At 42.8% G+C, this 20,857-nt stretch overlaps 1 protein-coding gene across 1 annotated transcript; it reads right to left on the bottom strand.

The window, feature by feature from the left end:
- Positions 1 to 4,499: 4,499 nt before the first annotated feature.
- hsd17b12b (hydroxysteroid (17-beta) dehydrogenase 12b) lies at positions 4,500 to 18,472 on the bottom strand. Its single transcript, XM_086179258.1, has 11 exons — positions 18,138 to 18,472; positions 12,964 to 13,010; positions 12,766 to 12,841; positions 11,490 to 11,597; positions 11,133 to 11,197; positions 10,694 to 10,738; positions 9,456 to 9,490; positions 7,996 to 8,077; positions 7,534 to 7,599; positions 6,717 to 6,866; positions 4,500 to 5,578 (listed from the first exon to the last, which is right to left on the bottom strand). Exons 1-11 carry the CDS (start codon positions 18,313 to 18,315, stop codon positions 5,471 to 5,473), a joined length of 960 nt encoding a protein of 319 aa, XP_086035384.1. The 5' UTR covers positions 18,316 to 18,472; the 3' UTR covers positions 4,500 to 5,470.
- Between the last annotated feature and the right edge of the window lie 2,385 nt (positions 18,473 to 20,857).

Here is a 20,857-nt window from a genome sequence, read left to right as displayed (position 1 = left end):
GCAGATGGGCAGGGAGTGTGTCCATGCTGGTCGCCATAGTGAACGATGGCCCAAATGTCAGGATGATAAGCTGTTTGTGAATCTGGTCAGCTGCCTCCAACAGTTTAGGTATGGATGATGCAAAAAAAACACAAATCTGTTCAAAATTGTTGCTATGTAATTAATATTCAGCCCAGAGGGTTCTGTTTGATGAGTTGGGAGATCCTTTTTAACTCCGTTTTCAGTCAGATCTTCGCCCTGAAACTGCAGTGAAACCACAACGTCTGAGTGAGTGAGTGAGTGAGTGAGTGAGCAACACTGAGTGCCTCTTTATATACGTCTCTGGTATCCACTCACTTCTTCCTTTGGGCATCCCTCCACACACTCTCCCTCCTACATCCTCAGTGATGACACATTTCCGCCAGCTCCCATACCAGTGCACCGGAATAATCTCCCAGAAACTGTTGGCATGGGAACCAGACAGTGATGTTTGGAAGGGAAGAGGAAGGACACATTAGTATGGGCTGTGAAAATGACGACTGTTGGTAAAATAATTCGGGGAACTTATTTAGGCAGAGAAGGAAATAACGTGCGTACCCATTCTCGTACTAAATGTAAGCCTCCGTGACTAATCACATGTGTACAGGTGCCTTTCACAGCTCGAGTTTGGAGATGATGTCATCTGACCTGAATGCCATTAGGCACATAAGAAGTCAGACATATTTAACAAGATGTTTCTAATGGCAAAGCTGAGTGAGAATCTTGTAAAAACACTCTTGATGTTTGAATGCTGTAAGACAATGTAGCATGCTGCGTTACTGACGAGCCCAGAAGCTGAAACAGATATCGCCAGAGATGGATGGGGAGGAGCGTCGCCCACAAGTCTACGTACTGTATTGCTGGTACTGCTGAGAGTTCTGATATTGTCAAAAAGCAAAAGCAAAAATTGCCTGGAAATGCTGAGAGAATAAACACTTTGGAGGATCCGCTGTAGTATTTGGCCCCAAAAAAAAGGCCCGTTCTCTTTTTTTTCATTTGAAAAATGAAAATTAAAAAGTACAGAGACCCTGAGGAGATGTTGAGAGAGGCGGAATGATCTGTGGGTGAAAGAACAAGTACTTTTACAAGACCCTGCAAAAGTTTTTTTTATTTAGGTCAACGTACAGTCAGGTCATAGAAAGACATTATGTTGATTTATTTTTTTCTAAGATTGGCCTGAAATATAAAGAAATCTGTGTCTGCCAGTACCAGCTGAGGAGAGTACAAGGCGCTGGGGCGCTGCTTGAGTTTCGTTGTTGGGAATGAAAATTTGTAATTGTGAACTTACTACACTTTTCTAGCTGTCCAGAAATATCTCCAGTTAAGAAACTGACTCAGAAGTACATCGGTCTTGCAAAACTTTTGCAAGATCTTGTTAAATTAATGAAGCAGTGACAGAAGTTAGTGAGGATATGACCTTGAGTTTGAATTAAAAAGTAGAAAAGCATGAAACTCTGTAAATAATAACTCTATATCACAGAGAAGCCATCAATGTCAGAAAACTAGTAACCAATGGAAAGAAGTGAAAACATTTGATTTTCCAAGGTCAGAGTGAGTGAGTGAGTGAGTGAGTGAGTGTGTGTGTGTGTGTGTGTGTGTGTGTGTGTGTGTGTGTGTGTGTGTGTGTGCCTGTGTGTGTGTGTGCCTGTGTGTGCTCGCTGTGAATGAAACCTCATAAAGTCAAAGGTTCGTATTCATCACTGCATGTGAAATCAGACGGCGCTCATCAGGCTGACATACGGGACTCGTGACACATACAGAAGGCTGTATGTTCTTGATATGACTGAGGTGAAGAGGTGTTGAAAATAAACATGTTCAGCAGGTGTCTGTGTGCCAGTAGACTCTCTGACTCTCAGGATGTGTCCTACCAGTCTCGCGTGGTCTGAGGATGATGGCGCTATCTATCATGTCAGTCTCACTTATAGGTTTATATATGATGTGAGATCCAAAGTCATTATATCTGATTCGTTTTCTTCCACATCAGATTATTCAGTCACCTTTCATTCACTCAGGTTTCCTCCTGATGCACTGATGTCAGTATGACACAGTATCATGGATGATTTTTGTACTCAGGTCATTTGTCTTTAAGTGTCATAGTACCCGTTCAACTCTTCCCTTTTGTTACATTCAAAAGGTCAAGCCTTAAAACCTTCCTCTGGAGATCATAGAAAGCTGTCTGTGTTTTTGTGGTCACGTCACAGTCTGCTAGCCGCCATCAGACAGTCTTTCTGAAATTCACCATCAGAGAAAGGTTTACTGTGTATCGCCAGCTAGTGTGATAGCATGTAGCTAACTTGCAGCATCTCAGATGGTCAACCACTTTGTGCAAATATTCTGCCTGACAGTTAAGTCCAAAGGTGATTTCAAGGCTTTTCCTTCCTGGTTGTAAAATGTCTCTAGCTGTTGTTTTCCTCAGACACAGCGATACTCTTTTGGCATATCAAACATTCTGCCTTTGATCTGACACTTGTGAACCACATTTAGACGCCCACTCTTGATGACCAAAGCAACATTCAGGATCATCTTGGACCAGGACTCCACTGGCTCCGTCTCCGTCACATCCCAGAGATCCTTGATTGGATGGAGATTTGGGGAATATGGAGGCTGAGTCAGTGTGGCAGGGCGCGTTATCCTGCTGAGCGAGGACACTGTCTTTGGGGAACACCATGTTCATGGAGGAGTGTGCTGGTTCTGGGCAGTGGTCTGTGTCAAAGTGACATCACCGAGAGCCAGGGGTCAGCACGGGCACCCTGACTGTCTGCACTCACGCAGGCCCATACAAAACACACTGCCATGCACTGTGTGGTATGTTACCGTTCGATCAGGTCCTGCAGTGACTCTTGCTGCAATTTGTGTCTGTGGATCGGACAACGCAGGCTCAACCTTCCCTCCCAAAGTGAATCAATGAGCCTCGAGCACCTTGATATTCACTGGTTTTCCATCCTTGGACCACTTGTGGTAGGTCTTGACCCTGCAGACCGGGAACATCCCACAAGACCTACAGTTTCAGAGACACCCCAACCCAGTTGTCAAGCCATCACGATTTGATTGCTGTCAGATTCGCTCAGATCTTCACACTTCCCCATTTTTCTGCTCCCAACACGTTAAGTTGAAGGACAAAATGCTCACTTGCTGCTGGATTTATCTCCACTGGCAGGTGCCATTGTAACGTGATAACCAGCCTTAGTCACCTCACCTGTCAGTGGTCATTATGTTAGGCTGGGAAAGTCCAGCGTAAACAAGTCCAGGGACGTCAGAGAAAATTCAAAGGGGTAGCGACGCCAACTTTGTTGATTATTGATGGCTGTCGGCAGCTCCTGCAGTCAGAATGGATCTGGGGTCTGGACTGACCATGCAGCAGTACTCTTCGCTGTCTCTTCAGATTATAGATGAAAACTTCAAACAATTCTCACAATGGATACCATATTACTAATTTTAAACCAATTTTGAAATCTTTTTTTTTTTCTCCCCAAAGGTGCATGAAAAGGGTTCATTTCATCGTTTTTATAGAGGTATTTTCACATATCACACAGACATCTGATGACTTTCTTTCAGGGGATGATAGAGATGAGTGCTGCACTCAACTTGGTGACCAAGGTGATGGGAGTGCAAGTGCCTGAGTGCAGCAGGATTCTCACGTTCGCTTCTACTGCGTAGAAATATTGAATACTAACAATGCCTGAGAGCTCTGCTTTCATCCTGAATGTCTTCACAGAACAGAATAAGCAGCACCAGGGCATTAGAGAAGCTTCAGTATGGAATTCACTCTCTTGTTGCAGTGTCTGGAACAGCGCGTAACCAAATATCTTCCATTAATATCGTATATCTGAGCCTGGGCTAATCAAATGTGATACAACTGTCTTTCCATATGTATATTCCCAGGTTTTCAAAGGAGAAACGTCCCAAATTTAAGGATCTTTAAAAATAAAAATCCTTTCCAATCTTGTCCAGTGCTGCACAGCTGCAGTCTACAAATGAATCTCATTCATTAAAAATGTTGGATTCCAAATCACAGCACTTTTTTCCACAGTTTTTCTCTGTGGATCAAGGTCTCAGTGGGCTCCTCTGGAGGGAGTCTTGACCTGTTTTATCACTTGTCAGACGGTCAAAAATGGTTCAAAATACTAAACAGCACATGGAAATGTTCCATTAAAATTCTCTACTTTTTATTTTACGAGATGCCCAAATGTGTTTGTCACAGATTTAGGAGGAAAACACGATGGTGCTCAGCTGAACACGTCAATGTGGCATCTGCTGTTGACCTGTTCTCGCTCCCCATGGCTCCACGGCGGGGCTCTGAGGGCTGACAGCAAACCACACCAGACTTCCACAAATGTGTCAGTGACCCAGATTTGATATAAAAGTAATTCAATTATAAGTTCAAAATCCAAGCACTTTTCAAATCTTAAACATTCCACATTCAATTTCAATAATTTTTCATGGAATTCAAGTCATGAAGATTTGACACAATCATTGTAGGCTAGACAAAAACACACACACACCACCCATATACGTCTCAGGAATTGATTTTAAAGTCATTTTATTAAGTAACCACACACACACACACACACACATTTATGCTCTATGCTGTCTATCCACCAACACAGCCTCCTCTTGTCTAAACAAATGAAATGTAATTGGGTCCCTTCACCAACACTTAGATGCCATCAAGGAAGATATTCAACAAACAAAAGTTAGGATTTCAACTTGAGAAGAAAACTGAGTGAATCCGTTCCCACCCGACATGAATTAAATGGTACAAACAAAAACGAACAAGAAGCTTTAACATCACTTTGGTGAACAAAAAGCCCACATCATTAAATGTTGAGAAAGCATTAAATGTTTGTTTGTTTTTTAAATTGGTTACATGTTACAATAAGGGTCTCTTAATAAGTTAGTTAACCTACAGGACGTGACGAGTAAGGATTTACTAACGGTGTTCATGTTAGCGTGGTGTTCATGTTACTCAGGGATTCCTGCTTTACAAGAGTCACAAAGAGCATTGATAAATGTTTAATTATGCATCGCTAATCAATTATCATATCTATGTAATGCATCATTTAGCAATCTCAATATACAGCAAGTAGGCATTCACTGTTATCAACATACCCTTATTATAAGGTTTTCCAGATGGTCAGAATGCTGCGTACTTGCAGTCGTTATTGTACGCTGCCAACATGCTGCAGTCCACACTCACCGCCTGACCTCCGACCTCCGAATCCCTTTATTTCTTAATGTCAGTTGTTTTGCAGACTGGTGTTAATACTGAGAGTTCAGGTGCATGTTGGTGTAGCAGTCGTTAAAGCTGAGCACTGTTTGGTTTGAACGCCTGGTCTCGTCTACGACTCCAGGGAGACGGTCACGTTTTCCCGTCTTGGTCCATGATGATGATGACGACGGTAGTCAGATGAAACGCACGCCCAGCTGGTCCCCTTGGCCTGCTGTTGCTCGTCTATCCCTGCTTCTGCTTCTTGAGGTAGCGGGCGCGCTGGGACAGACCCATGGCCATCACGTAGTTGCTGAGGATCCTGGCAGGGAGCAGAGCTGTACTCACCCAGCCCTACAGAGGGACATTACATGGTCAGCTGGTGGCATTTACAAATAACAGATTAGCATTCATTATTCAGTTTCAACCCACAGGAGCAACAACTGTTGCAAGGAGGTTTGTGTGAAGGCTAATTAAAGCAATTGTGCCTCTTTACAGCCTAAGATCTTCTCCAGTGACGCCTGGCCAAGGGGAAAGTCGCTCCAGGTTACATTTTGGTTTTTAAACTTTAACTCAGTTATGTTACCAAAAATCTGATAACCTCCCGGGACTCAGTAGTTTGTATCAGCTTTGTATGTATTGCTCTACTCTGCTGTTGCACATGAACATTTACTGCTTCAGTACTGAGGGAAATAGTCTTCGCATGGCAGCTCAAAGCCACCCACTCTTTTTCATCATCTTTTGAAATGAAAGCAATATTTAAAAGGTTCTTGCACTTACTCACTGCATTCATCCATTCCTGATAACTGTATAACTCGATCATTACCTCATGTCGACGGTGATGAAGCTGAAACGTGCTTGAATTAATATCAATCTAGGGTGGACGTGTGAAAATGACTTGGACTGATTGCAATTGTTGAGTGTGCTGAAGTGGTCCACTGACAGCACGGCCAGACACACTGCTCATACCTGCTGACTGGTGGCACCGGTCGCGACTGGCAGTGGTTGACCTTTGCTCTCGTCTGCTTCGTGGTCGGGATTATCAGGGTGGCGTTTGTACAACTCCCCTTGGATTTCATTCTTTTATGCAACTATTCTTTGTATTTGTTGTTGTTTGTGGTTGTCTTTTACTCCACATCATATACAGCACTTTTTTTTCACGTGTATTTACTTTTTTTTTTATTGATCTTCACAAAGACAAATTAATTTTCTCATTTTGCACAAAGCAGCCCTCAGCAATGCGGGATGCAGATATTGCGATGGCGCTGTTTTATCTAAAATCAGCCTGCGGCCTGATGAGGTTTCAGCCCAGCAGCTTCACCAACCTTTAAAAAGAAGTCGCCTTATTTCTGATGAGTGTTATTGACTGACCAGTCTTGAGTAGTGCTGGTGTAAGATGCATCACTTCTGGAGGGAAAACAAGCTCTGAGTGGTGCCATTAGAGCCAGTCGCTTCAAATCAAGTCCATTTTCTTTCCTCCCATGATACAAACCATAATGGCGTGGGGCAGGTAGCCGTTGGTTTGAGTCTGCAGCCCCACTGTGTTTATCTCAGCAGCAACGTAGCGCTCTGGACTGGGCTTGTCCAGGGTGGCCCGTCGGATTTTACTCAGCTTGGTTGCAACGAAAAAGGGCAGAACACTCTGGAAAAAAAGTAGAGGACCTCAGTGATTATGAGAATGATTAACTAGTATCCTAATTATTTATTAAAACCCGACACGCTGAAGCCTAACTGCAATCATCTGCTGTATAATTAGTGATTTGAGAGGTTTAAGCTATTTACGGATGACTACCGTCAGTTTCAACCCTCCGTCGGTGAGTCAATGATTCATTTTTGTGATTTGCTGTACGCTCCACGATGTCCCTCTAAACCTTGTTCCTTTTGATGACCTGCTTTTATAAAGCTACGGTGGATCAGATAAGATCATCAATCTTTCTAGCTTAGCGCCTGCTGACTGAAGGACGTGTGTGTTGATGCGAAGTCGGAGGTGCACGAGTTTTCGCTGATGCACGGGGACTGTTAGTATCTCCTCACTGGAAAACATACGGAGGATATTTCTTTGCCTGGCTGCTCGCATCAGGTCCACTTATGAATGAAGTGTGTGACTTTATATGACATTCTGATGTCCCTCCTCTACCTCTCACACAGACAAGGTGTTCAGACTACCTCAGTGGTGAAGTGCTGAGGTTTTTACAGAGCCTGTGAGACACAGCGACAGCGGCTGTGTAAAACTGGCTCCTGTTTGAGCTGCGAAACTTTATTCGCAACCGCGCAAGCTAGTAGCATCAGGTGTGTGTTTTTGGATGTACCTGGATGATGATCCCTTTGCTCTTGTACTCAGCTTGCAGTCCTCGTGAGAAGAAGTCCACAAATACCTAGATGAAGTCAGAACATAAGAAGAAGGAAAAAATTTCGTTAGAAGTACCAAACATACCAGAGAGCAATGGCACTGAGGTGACACGCATGGAAAGAGCTCATATATGAGGTCATTTTAGTGTCAATGGCAGGTTTAAGAACTCCAGATGATTGTGTTTGAAACTCACTATTCAGCTGCAGTCGAATCTGTGAGCACTTTTAGTTTGTAAGCAGGAATTAAGGCAGCGGTGAATAAACGAGCTGAACATCAGGAAAAAATAGACGTCCTCCCTCACTTTATCCCTGTTATGCCAGCCATATTGCTGGGAAACACTGAGAGGTCTGACGACATCTGTTCATGCTGCTGAAATGAACCGATGGATCCCATTTGAGTGAGAAGGTGATGGAGTATTGACCTTAGATGCGGAGTAGACAGTAAGAAGAGGAACGGGGTACATGCCGCTGGCAGACGAGATGTTGAGGATGGCCCCCTTCTTCCTGAAAGCACACAGAAGGTGACTCAGCATCAGAAAATATTAGTTCAGACCTGTTAAAAAAAAAAAGGGCCAAGCACTGAAATGTTTGCATAACTTCTCTGGTTGTACCTCAAATCAACGTCAGTAGATATTTGTTAATGTGACAATAGTGAAGTTGTAGTTTAGAGCTTTAGTCAACATTCTCAACATTATGGGGATTTTTTTTTTTTTTTTTTTTAGACCGAAGAACTGGGACTAATCAGTTGGGAAAATATTTAATAATGTTCATAATCAAAGCTCAAGATTTTTGTGTTCCTGTATGGGATTCCTTTGACATGAGTTTTCTATATTTAAACAGGAGTGGGTGATATTCTGAAATGGCTGTCCAGCAGGTTTAGGTCATTTGATCAGATAATTGTGCAGATTTGAACACACGTATGGTCGATCGAATGACAAATACACAGTGTCTGTCACGAACTGATTAGAGCTCCCAAAAGCCTTTTAGCAGTATGAGCCCTAAACTATGTTTGGGTCATCACACGACCTTTGTTGCTCAGTTGCTCCAAAACACATGGAATTTTGGCTGGATCCTCATGACTGAGACGCTCCCTTAAAATCTCCAGTGTAAAATCTCTTTGCATTTGCGTCTCTGAGTCTTCTTCAGCCTCTACAACTCATACTTAGATTTTTGCTGGAGCCAAGACATTCCCATCAACCTCAGAACCTTGGTGAAGTGCTGATTCATGAATGCTACAAAGATAAACTGAGATATGGAGAATTAGTGTGTTTAGCATTCACATATTAGGAGTCACTGACTGTGTTTACATGCATTTAATATCCTTCTATTGTCCCATTTTTATCTTTGCCTGAAATAACAATATTCAGACTAAACTGTTTCACACCGCTAATAATCCTGTTTACATGCAGCTGCAAATATTAAATGCCTAGCTGGGTTGCTGGCTTGCCTGCACCTGGCTGTAAACAGGCGAGAGGCTTTGTGGTGCAAGGTCACCGAATGCTCTAAACACCCTGCACGCAGATTAAGAATATGCTTTCTACATGTGCAAAAACGCTTCTGAAACCTGAATGATATCAGCTTATCCCACATGTCTCAATCTGAAAATGCTGAATTTGAGGGGGGAAAAAAACACCCACCGACAACAACAATTGGAATATGCTGTTTACATGACCCTAATCAAATCTGGAATATATCGTTTTCAGTCAAATAGTGGAACATTAGTGTGCCTATAATGAGCTGGTATGACAAAGCTCCCGCATGGCAGTAAACATGGTGTCTTTATCGCCCGGTTGTGATGTTGCGTCGCTTTACACACTGAAACTTCCCAGCAGCAGCAATCCAACCATAAATCATGCGCTGTGCTCACGTCAGATAAACTCACCTCTCTGCCATTCCAGGCAAAACAAGACGCGTCATCTGGGTGAATGAGAGCAAGGGAGAGGGGGGGGAGCGGGAGAGAGAGGGAGAAAGGGGGAGGGAGGTAGAGAGAGGGGGGACGGGGAGAAGGAAAGGGGGGACAAGTGTAAAAACCAGCATAAAAGCACGAGACCGGAGAGTCGTGAAGGTGTGTGGGCTGCTGACAAGCATGTGAGAGGTGTGAATCGACATTAGTAACGTGTGTGGGTTGTGTGAGCAGATTTGGTTGTGGAGGGAAGACAAAGGGAATAAAGTGATAATAATGATAGCAGAGGGAGCAGTTTAAGGAACCACTGAATGACATAAATTAAATGTTAAGAGAGTGGGAGGACTTCAGCTGTTGCTGTGGGAGCTGCTGCTCAACGTGGAGAAGAGGGACGGAAGTGACACTAAGTCACTACATGAGTGTGTGTGTGTGTGTGTGTGTGTAGTAATTACTCAAAGGAAATTCAGATGCTAAAATAAACATTTACAAGTGAAATGTATATATAGATTAACTGGAATCTGCATTTAATCCTTTGCGTTTTATTCCTTTCCTAATTCATGGCTTCCTCTTCCGTTTGGCCTCCATGTAGGTGAGACAGAACTCCTAGCGTGGCAGCTGGTCACATGAGGTCACGTGAGAAAGTGTCACGTCAAGCCTCAAGTTCTGCTTTTGAGCCTGAACCGCCGGTGGTTCATCAGAGTTGGGAGGTAGGAGTCACCACAGCAACACAGCTGATTGGGTCAAGTCAGACAAGTCATCCAATCAACTGTGAAGCAATTCTTTGGGTGACAGGTTACATGCTCACTTCCACATTGCAAAGTTTGGGCGGGCATAATTTTTCAGATAACCTGCCACCTCTGACAGAATAATAGTAGTAATAAAGCACTGCTGCTTTTATTTTGAAGGCAAGATCATCACTGGGAGTGTTTGGGTTTTTTTTTTGAAGAGAATTAATCCAGGAACATTACCTGACAAGGCAGACCAAAATAAATGACTAAATCTATGAATAAAAGATTACGTTTCCTCATTTGCCCCCCTACCACCTACATGGGGGACAAGAAGCCTGGAGCTTTTAACCCATGTCGGCTGTCTCAGCACTCATCCAGCAACAACACCACGGCTGCTGACGCGCACGAGGAGCCAGAGAAGCTTTACTATCTTGTTACTTGGGATTTATTTGCATGTAGAGCAGCTTCCTCTGCTGCTGTAACACTCACCTGACACACCGATGTGATGTTTACATTGATCATGGTGTCAATGAACTGAAACAAAAACAACAGCAGTGTTACATCCTCTTACTGTTGAGACATGATGTGCAACGTGATGTCCATTCTAATAGCAGCTGAACATGTCTTGTAGCGTTTCAGTAGAGAATAAATTAATGACAAATATTTTCTGAAGTACCAGAGGAACAACGTGTAATTAAATACTTTGTCATGTACAAATTCATCATTATTTTGGATTTGGTCCGATTCTGAGCCACTGGAAAGGATCCACCTGGTGGTGGAACTGGGCACTACCGTCTGAGGGAAACTCCTTTACGGAAAGTTTCAATTAAATGCTGTTCATGTTGTGGAATACGGCGGTCCAGTGTCTCATATTTACAGGTGCTTTGTGTTTCATGGCTATTAGAATGCTGACAAAGCTTCAACTTACAGTGTCGACATTGGGGATGTTGAGGAAGAACTCAGGGTAAGGATAAGATATCCCCACATTGTTCACTGTCGAGCAGAAGACACAAAGATAACATACACGGTATTTCAAATCCTACAGATTCTTCAATGCAGTGAAGGATGAGGAGGAGATGACATTTCAGCTCATGGTGTTATTACCCTCTCCACTCTTAAGAGGGCAGCAGAGGGCTAAAGAAATCAGGACGAATGAGCCTTTGTGCGGACATGAAACAATCCACATTTATCACAGCGCATACACTCGTCACGTCTGCAGAGCTTCACCCTAATGAAACTTTTCCGCTGCAGTTGATTAAAAGTGAGGTGACCTGCTGCATCTTACCCAGGACTCCGATCTCCAGCCCCGCCAGGCCCTGCTCAATCCTCGGGTAAATATCTACAGTACTGAAGTCTGCTGCCAGGGTTTTAGTCTCCACGCCACATTTGCTCTCTGAGGGCACAAGTGCACATAAAGACCTTGATCAATGTACACAGGGGGAATACACACAGCCGTCAGCTCTGGCTTGGGTTTACTGTATACATCATGAATTATAGCATTTCTGACTAAACAAACCTGAAATAATCCCTCTAAAATGCACAGAAAAAAAGGTCAAAAAGGACATCATCTCAGTTTTCCCATTGGATTTAAAATTCCATGGAGGGATTACCATAGAGTTGCAAGAAGGTCTGTGTACCTCACCAACTGATACGCACATCTGATACACATCTAGATACATCTTTTTACATTCTAAAAAGCCGACAGTTGAGCGACATGCTTCAGTCCTGCCTCAGACCGTCGTGACCCATGTATTCAACCTAGTAATGAGAGAATATTTACAGTGGTGTTGATGAGGAATCCCATTTGTAGCTTCATGAGCTTCTGGAACTTCAAAAGTGTGTGTTTTTCTTTAGATGAAGTGATGCCCAGTTTCAGAGGAAGCATGCTGTGGTGTCGAGGAAGATGTCTGGATGGGGGTCGGGGGATCGGTGACGCTGCAGTTCACTGCTTCACACTTTGCCACGTTTTTCTTTGTCTTCCTTAAAAACTAAGTTTAATCCAACCTTTATGAATATTTACTAGCGTGAAGTCAAATCTTCAAAAAAAAAAATGCACGTATGTCATATTGAGACATATTAGGTTCAGTGCATGGCCGAGTAATTCATCCAGCTTGACTCACCTGGGCTGTCTGAAACCAACCCAGAGGTAAAAGGTTTTAAAAATAAAGGTTGAGGAGGGGAAGAAGCACCCCCCCCCCCCCACACACACACACACACACACCCATCCCCACACACACCCACAAAACACAAGAGCTCTGCTGAATTTCCATTTAATAATGGATCACTTGTGTTACACATGCAATTCAACTGCAACGTCTCATTCAGTCCTATTGGACTGCTGGACGGCACACCAGTGAAATAGGAAGGCAACATTTCACACTCAGCACGAAAGATAGAGCGGTTAATCTGCTGACTGCCTGGCTAAAAAGTTTGGGATTATTTGGAATTTATTTGTTAATTCTTCCATGCAGTGAACATTTTCATGCATTAGACAAATACATTTGGCTTAAATGTAAACTATTTTCAAACCCGTACGCCATTTTATTGAGTGTTCCACTTACCAATGGCTTTGGCCACATCATCCAGCTTCTCCTGAGACCGACTGATCAACACGATGGCAAAGCCTCTGCGTGCCAGCTACAAAGACAGAGCACATTACTCTGGCCTGTGGTTATGATTAACCTCTTCTAATTAAACACTCCCAGTAGAAATGACCTGTACGTAGAATTAAATAGAAGTGTGTGTGGACGTAAACGTACCTCCTCTGCATAGGCTTTGCCAATCCCATCTGTGGCTCCCGTCACAACTAAAGGGATAAAAATGACACACTGATTTTGGAAAGGTCAGGTACACATTGTCACGGTCACAAGAAACTTCTCCAAAATTTTTCAGACCCTAACTTGGAGGTCCCAGATAGCGACACATCTGGGTTCTTTCAGTTTGCTGGACCATTCATCTGAGAAAAGGCAGGGAAACCAGGTTTGTGTATTTCTATTATATTTACTTGTGTCATTTCAAAGATCCTCGAAATGTCTGGGTTTTTTTTGTTGTTGTTGTTGTTGTTGTTTTTTTCTTGATGTGAAATCAAGATGAAGACGGACGATGGGAAATATTTCAGCAGTGGAAGATCAGTGTAGAAAACTGCAGTCAATACTAAGAAGGATCGTTGCTACGGACAAAGAGCGCCACCAACAGACACACAGGAAAAAGATATATGACGTGAAATACACACTCCCAGACACAGACACACACACCCACACCATCAGAGGGGTTGAATGTGAGGCAGAGGTGTTGGGAGCAGCTGAGATGGGGGGGGGGAGTGGCAAGGGGAAAGTGAGGTCCTCTCTGTCATCTGTGGCAGCTGAGCAGATGCCCTGGAATTGCCTGGCACAAACAGCAGCGGCGGCAGCAGCAGCAGGCTATTTTTAGCACGTCCCATCTTTCAGAACAAACCATTCATCATACCTCTGGCTAAATTTAACAAAAAAAAAAAAAAAAGAGGATGAGGAGTACCACGGAGAATAGCAGAGGTACTACAAGTCCCTGCGTTACCTCCAAGACTGGCTTAATGAGCGACATTCCTCCTGGTTTTGTGTGTGAAGCACTTTCTTGTTTGCCTTTGTTTTTAGCGTGTGTTCTAAAAATGTCGGAGGCCGACAATCAGCCAGCAAGAATGCAATGAACGAGGCAGCCTCAAGGGGTCTGCTAGTGGGGCTTTCAGCATCTTGAGCTCTTTTATTACCTAACAAAAGGTGCATCGACGTGATGAAATTACCAGAGACAAGTTGGTCTTAAGATACACCGTGACACGATACACAACATTTCTGTCAGAAGATTCGGGGTTTTATCATCTCAGCTGAAAGGAGTAGTCAAATATGCCTCGAGCACTGGTTCAAAAACCACAATTTGGACAATTTCAGACAACTTTGGGAGGTTCTGCTGTGGCGTGTTGAGCTGATTGTGGTGACCTGAGTATTCTGGGGTTGGCGGACGTGATTTTTTGTACCATGGAAGCTAAATTCTTGCTATGTATTCAAATATCCCTCCAAATGAGTAAAACAGTACATTAACAGATGGCTGTTAATGTACTGTTTTTTGGGTTTTTTTTGTTTGCTTTTTCCAATATTGTTTACTTATGTTGATCTTTATTCACCCTTTTATGGCTGGTTAACAAAAAAAACCTTTTAGTTTGTAATTTAGCCCTTTATCAAAATTACCTTTACATTTATAATAAGCTCTCAACACATAAACGCTGACCTCTGCTACCTATTGTATGAATGCTTATTAGCCGCTGGAAGGCAGCCTGACAAACATCCTACCACTGCTGTGATATGGCGACGCCGTTATTAGCGTCCTGCCTCTGCTGCTTGTACGTAGCTGTGTTTTTGTTGTCATCTTGGCACGCTGATTATGTAATTGGTGCAGTAATGTCAATATCTCAATTCATCCCCTCTCTTATTCATCCATCCATGTACTCTTAGCTGTACCCATCTGCCCGCCGCATCTCCCTGAGTGCAGATGATGCTGAGGTGCCGAGCATCCTCTAGGGCTGCAGCCCAGCCAAACCAACCAGAGTGAGGGGGGGGGGGGGGGGGGGGGGGGCGCAACACGAACATGGGGGATCCTAGGGGCAGCTAAAAATAGCACAGAGAAGAGGAGTGGGAGAGAGTCTGCGGGCACAACGATGAGGGAACCATAAGCTGGGTTATTTTTAGTTGTTTTAAGAATGAACTGTTTGGCTTTTACAGCTGAGTGCATGTTCCCTTCACTCAAATAAAACAAGGTCTATTTTAGGAGCCGCCGTGTTTTGTAAATGTAGGTTAGACTGGCAAGGAAGCGCCGAGCAACACACCACCGTTTGGCTGCTGGATTTTTAAAAACGAAATTGTTAGGAACTATGACAGGACTGAGAATAAATCCCACTTTAAAAACATCTCTCATTGTTATATATTCCAGTTTACATTAAATGTAGCAACACACACACACACACACAGATTTAGATGATCAACATGACATGCACAAGTACGCGTATGACTGCTCTCCACCATTCAGCTCTGCCCTAAAAACTGCTCAGCGACGTAAAATCATACAAGACCCGGCCAACCTCCACACGCAGGTATCTGATACAGATATCCTCATTGGGGGGGAGATAATGATGATAACCCACAAGGAATTATTCTTAATTTTGCAAAATAGGACATTTTTGACATTTTCAGGAAACCCTTTCAGTTGGTTTTTTTGTTTGTTATTTCTTCGAAAGCATATTTAAAAGGTAAACAATTCCGTTTTGGGAAAAATATCCCCACGTGATGATGTTTGTGGCTTGAAATAACTGAGGAGTGGGCTACTGGCCTTGATGGATTTAGTAACTGTAAAGTTACAAAGAGCCGATTGCATCAGTTTGCATGAGTATGACATCATTACATAATCATAGAGAGGATTAAAAAGGAATGACGACTTTTGAAGGAGGGGGGGGGGGACTCACCAGAGGCTCCACCATCAGATCACCACCACAGAAATCTTGCAGAAACACACGATTGGCGAAACTCTCAATATTGACATACACACCAGTTTGGTTTGGTTTTGCCTTTTATGCAACTGAAAACTGTGTCAACAACATCCGTTGTTTGTTCAACAAAGGAAGGCTCTCAGTCTTCTCACCTCACTTCAGTCTTTGTTTTCCTGCAGCAGCCAAGACCGAACAAAAAACAACAGGGTGAATCTGCACCACCTAGTGGACTGAAAAAGCAACTGACTATCATTCTGGGACCTGAGGTTGTAGATTTGGGTACTGTATATAATGAAATACTGATGCTAGGCGGCCATTTATTGATGTAAACTTGCCCCCCACCCCCCATCCAATATTAAACATTATAAACATTCAATTTACATAGCAGTTACTGTCTGCATAACCAGCTGCTTCATTGTAGTGTAAAAATAATACAGCAGATGAATAACTAATGATAGAAGCACTGCCTCAGATAGAAAGAGGCCATTTGGATACAACTACAATGTTGTTATATAAGTGTCACAGTCACTCTAACACACACACACACACACACACACACACATATACAAGTGTGACGTGGGAACCAGTGATCCAGAATCACGAGGATCAGGCGTCTCATGTGAAACTCATTCATGAATGGCTCTGGTCCTGTTACATAATCAGGCCGTCCGCTCAATCAAGTCCACTTCAGTCAGGCAAAGTTTGTGAATGAACGAAGCAAACAAGGCCAACGGGTTCCTTCGTCTCACTGCATAGTTTGTATCATTTTGCATGTGTAATCCAAAACTAAAAAAAGCTCTGACGCGCTTCCATTTATAGCTGCACACAAAGACATCAAAGGCAACTTCAACAACTCGCATCCTCCAAACATGCAGGTTTCTAAGGCAGACTAAGGGGACTGCAGCTGTTCAGGTGGGAAAAGACCACTCAGATTTCATAATTCATTTAAAAACTAATAAAAGCCCTTCTTCTAAGCGACTAGATGAAATGGAACAAGAGCCAAATGCCAAGTGTCAACCTGGCTGACACACATGTAATCTAAAATAAGACTAGTTCTTGATGACGACTGTAACCCAGAGAGCTTCTTCTGCCTTTCATGTGACGGCAAAGGTTCTCAAACTTCTCCCTTTTTTATACCAGATGTCACTAACAACCTTTTAGTGTCACGTGAACCTTGAACGCTGAACCTGACAAACGACAAGGCAACCGGTGGACAGGGTGGACAGATGGACAAGTACTCCATCTGATTTGATAATCCCCTCGTGCCATAATCCCGTCACAAGGTTTACTACGGTTTACGCCCGCAGACAACACACTGACAGTGACCATTCTCTGCCCATTCCACAGCTGACGCTGGAGGAGCGGAGCTGGAGCACACGTGTGCCGCAGCGACAAGCAGGGCGTGGAGGCTCCACTATCAGCAGGTCTGACCCGTGGAATGACAGCTCACTAGTGCTGGTTCAGGTTCACACTTCACTTCACACACCTTCAGGAATGACAGACAATGAGACCGTAGGACTGACTGCACCTACGTAGAGTATTTGTTTTTAGAACTCGCACACTCCCGACTTCTCTCTGTGTGCTACGTATGTCACCCACTGGGACGAAGTCAAAATTGTGTCTTCCTGCCAGAGGAGGTCAGTCAGCAATGGCACTGTGCGTTACAATACAATATAAATGAACCAATATTTGGAAATGTGACTAAGAGTAGCCACAAAATATAAGATGTGTAAAATAGAGAGATTTCTGAATAGTTTGTTTTTATATTGGATATTTGTATAAAAACAACAGAACACGTAGGAAGATGATTATCCTGCTCCATCAAAGGTCAGGAAACTCCGAAATTGTCTTGAACAATTGGAGTTTGGATTCACACTCTTATAACTGCAATGCGACTCCTTCTTCTTTCCTTTTGTTAATGTTATACATATTGTATAAGACAAAAATTAAATCTTAATCAATATAATTCAAATCAATACAACATTACCAGAGATGATTAGACTCGGATAATATCACCTGCCCTTTGTGTCAGTATAGATTTCTATCAGCTGATTAAACAACTTAAGTCATGTTGCGCTTCACTGGGCGGCAGTTCTGACTGACTCATGATTTTCTAGTGAATGGTAATTGTTGCAATTTCATAATCTCTTCAAATTGATTTTAAAATGATGGTTATGTGACGTCTAGCTAAGGTCTGTAAATAAGGGTGAGAATAGGCGAGGTAATGACCTTTGGAACGCCACACTGCTTCACGCGTAACGCGTTTCTAGAGAAACAGTCCGTAATGCCCACGGCACCTGTCAACATTTGAAGTCCTAACGTCTCTCTTTATTCGTGACATTATATTGATCCTATATGCTACATGGCGGAGAAACACTTGCTTACTGACGTTGGTAGGACAGCCAGCCGTCTCTACACACTCACCTGCCCACTTCCCAAGTTTAGCGGGTGACACGAGCCGTCCGTTGCCCAGCACCCACACCCTGATCCCGGACAGCAGCCGGCACACGGAGCACACTGACAGCCAGGCCGCGGTCAGAGCACCGAGCCAAAACAGCGGCGTCTCCACGGCCCGAAGAGCTGCTTCTCCGCTGGACGACATACCTGGCCCGACACACCTTCGTCCGTGGTACCAGATAAGGCTTCGACTAGGACTTCAACTCTCTTAATTACTGAAACCAGTAAAGAACAATAAGCAAGTGCATGCGTCAGTGTTTTGGAGACTACTTCCGGGTTGGCTGCTTAGCCGTTTGTGATTGGTTCCTCTTCTTCTTCTTCTTCTTCCCGTTTATAGTAGCATAATTCAATAAACCAGGACATTAACGCTGCCTGCTGTTGTATCGCATTCATCCCTGACATCGGTCTCGTATTTTGTCTAAAATCCGTTATAGAAATAAAATGTTTCTGTGACTGTTACGCATTTATATTCGTCGTTTTTGTTTTATTTTGTGTGTCCTTTAATTATCAATTTAGACTCTGTTTTTCAAAACAAAGCGCTGTGGCAGACAACGCAGGAAGCAGTCTGAGTCCTGTATCAGAAGTAAGCAGTGGTGGAAGGCATCTTAGAAATACATTCATCCTCAGGTTTGTTGTTTTTGAGTCTCTTAATTGATTATTTAGCAGGTGATGTATCCGCCTCATTTGCCTCAGATTGTGTTGCAAACTATCATTCACTCTTCATTAAGTATTTTTCATGTTCAAAAAGGTATGCCAGAATATGAATAAATGAAATTTGGAAATTAAATGATTTCCCTTGCTTTGTCAGTCATGATCAGTCATGTTTCATGCCATTCATACGTAAAATGGATTATGTCCAATTATGACTTTGACTCAGATTAATTATATAATGAAGATGCACTGCAAAACTGTTCACTGAAGTTAGTGGACAAGGAGACTTCCCTCGTGTTTGGTATTCCATCCATCCCGGGAAAACAGACATTTTCTGGATCGTTGCTTCATGTGCCTCTTAAATTCATCTGACAGCCGTGTAATATTGTACTTCCCATTTTCAAGCTTTCTCCTTTGCATTCATCATCTAAGATATCTGTATTTTCATATATATACAAAAACATTTTGGAACTCTGTTTCAAAATTTTACATTCAACTCAAACAACCCGTTGACTTACTGAATGTTTGAAAATGTGTTTGTGTTTTATCCTGGAGAGCGTGAGCGCTTGTTATTCCAGGCTGGTTCTTCCTCTTCTGCTGATAGTTCCTATCATAAAACACACTTTGTGATTTCTTGCAATGAGGTTCACATGTCACAGTGACAGGCGGAATTTAAAGTGCTCTGTGGAAAAGACTTGTCCGTACTCAACGACGGCTGCGCTTGCTTGAGTTTAAGATTGTTTTCATAATTTGACAATTTGACTTTCTTCATTTGAGCGCTTTCTCCAGGGTCTATTGACTGACAACCGTTACGATCACGGTGATCTGTTTTCAGATTTAAATTGACATGTCAGCAATTCAAAATGATATACTTGATGGATGAATTATCACCCCATTTTGGGTAAATTAATTTAAAAAAAACTTTCTTATCGTGCAAAAGTCCTGTTTCACTTTGCACCCCCTTTTTTAATGAAAACAGGAACCACAGAATGAAACTCAGCTAAACTTCCTTTCCTTTAATTATTACCTATTTAATGTAAACACTATATTTAAGATGAACATTTTGCAGGCAATCAAATGAGGTGTTAGTGACAGGCTTGATCTACAAACACAGCAGTAGTGTAAATATTCAACAAAAACAGACTTAGCAATTTCAATTGAAAAATGTAATAAATAACACACAGAAGACTCTTATATGACATTTTGCCGAGAATTTTATTTTTGTGAAATGTTTCATTTCAGATTTTTCTCCTTTTATTCATTCTTTTATTTTGATCTATGGAAACTACAGCACACAAGACATAATTGAATTTAACATAGTGTGTGTGTGTGTGTGTGTGTGTGTGTCACACACACACACACACACACACACACACACACACACACACACACACACACACACACACACACACACACACAGATTCAGCCAAGTGGAGCAGACAGCAGTGGTCCATAATGTGAGAGTGAGCGTTACGTAAGAGCTTTGCATCTAAAAATAGAAATGCAGCAATGGTAAACAGGAGTCTCAACTGTTGGCTCGGAGCTTTCAAAGGAACCTGAATGAAATCTAGATTAAAGCGTCATCTCGGACATGAACGGGCCAGCTGCTGATCGTGTCTGCGTACGCTGATCCTGGTGAACGTGGAGGTCCAGAGCTCAAACTGAAGCAAAGAGAAGTTCTCTCGCAGGACAGACATGACAGTAGTTGATACACTTGTGTTCCTTGAAGCAAGTGAACATCCTTCAGTCAGATCTGGCATGATTGACAGCTAACGGTCTGGATGTTTTGTCTCCACTATTTTTGAAATTGGACCAGATATAGATGTGAGTGGAAGCACCTTATCACTGAAACTAGACGCGAGCTTCACAAGTCACTTTTATTAGAAAACTAAGCATACAGTGAAAAGCACATCGTCACCTTCTTAAAAATAATTGCCTGTCATTTTTTTGACAATTTTCTTTTGCTTAAATCAACTCCTCATGATGTCTTGTCTCCAGTTTTTTGTGTTTTCTGAAAAAAACTTGAAAAAAATGAC

The sequence above is a fragment of the Aulostomus chinensis genome, chromosome 2 (genome assembly GCF_037954235.1).
Source record: "Aulostomus chinensis isolate RoL2024-O1b breed Wild chromosome 2, RoL_Achi_v1.0, whole genome shotgun sequence".
NCBI classification, from domain to species: domain Eukaryota; kingdom Metazoa; phylum Chordata; class Actinopteri; order Syngnathiformes; family Aulostomidae; genus Aulostomus; species Aulostomus chinensis.
This window is presented reverse-complemented; position numbering and strand designations above follow the sequence as displayed.

What these genes read in the sequence shown, in the direction of transcription:
- hsd17b12b (XM_086179258.1), bottom strand. Translation starts at nt 18,315, where the DNA reads ATGTCGTCCAGCGGAGAAGCAGCTCTTCGGGCCGTGGAGACGCCGCTG. An exon ending in ACATCCCCAATGTCGACACT is followed by an intron (nt 10,739 to 11,132) that starts GTAAGTTGAAGC and finishes TTTTTGTTTCAG; the next exon opens with TTCATTGACACCATGATCAA. An exon ending in ACATCACATCGGTGTGTCAG is followed by an intron (nt 9,491 to 10,693) that starts GTGAGTGTTACA and finishes TCATTCACCCAG; the next exon opens with ATGACGCGTCTTGTTTTGCC.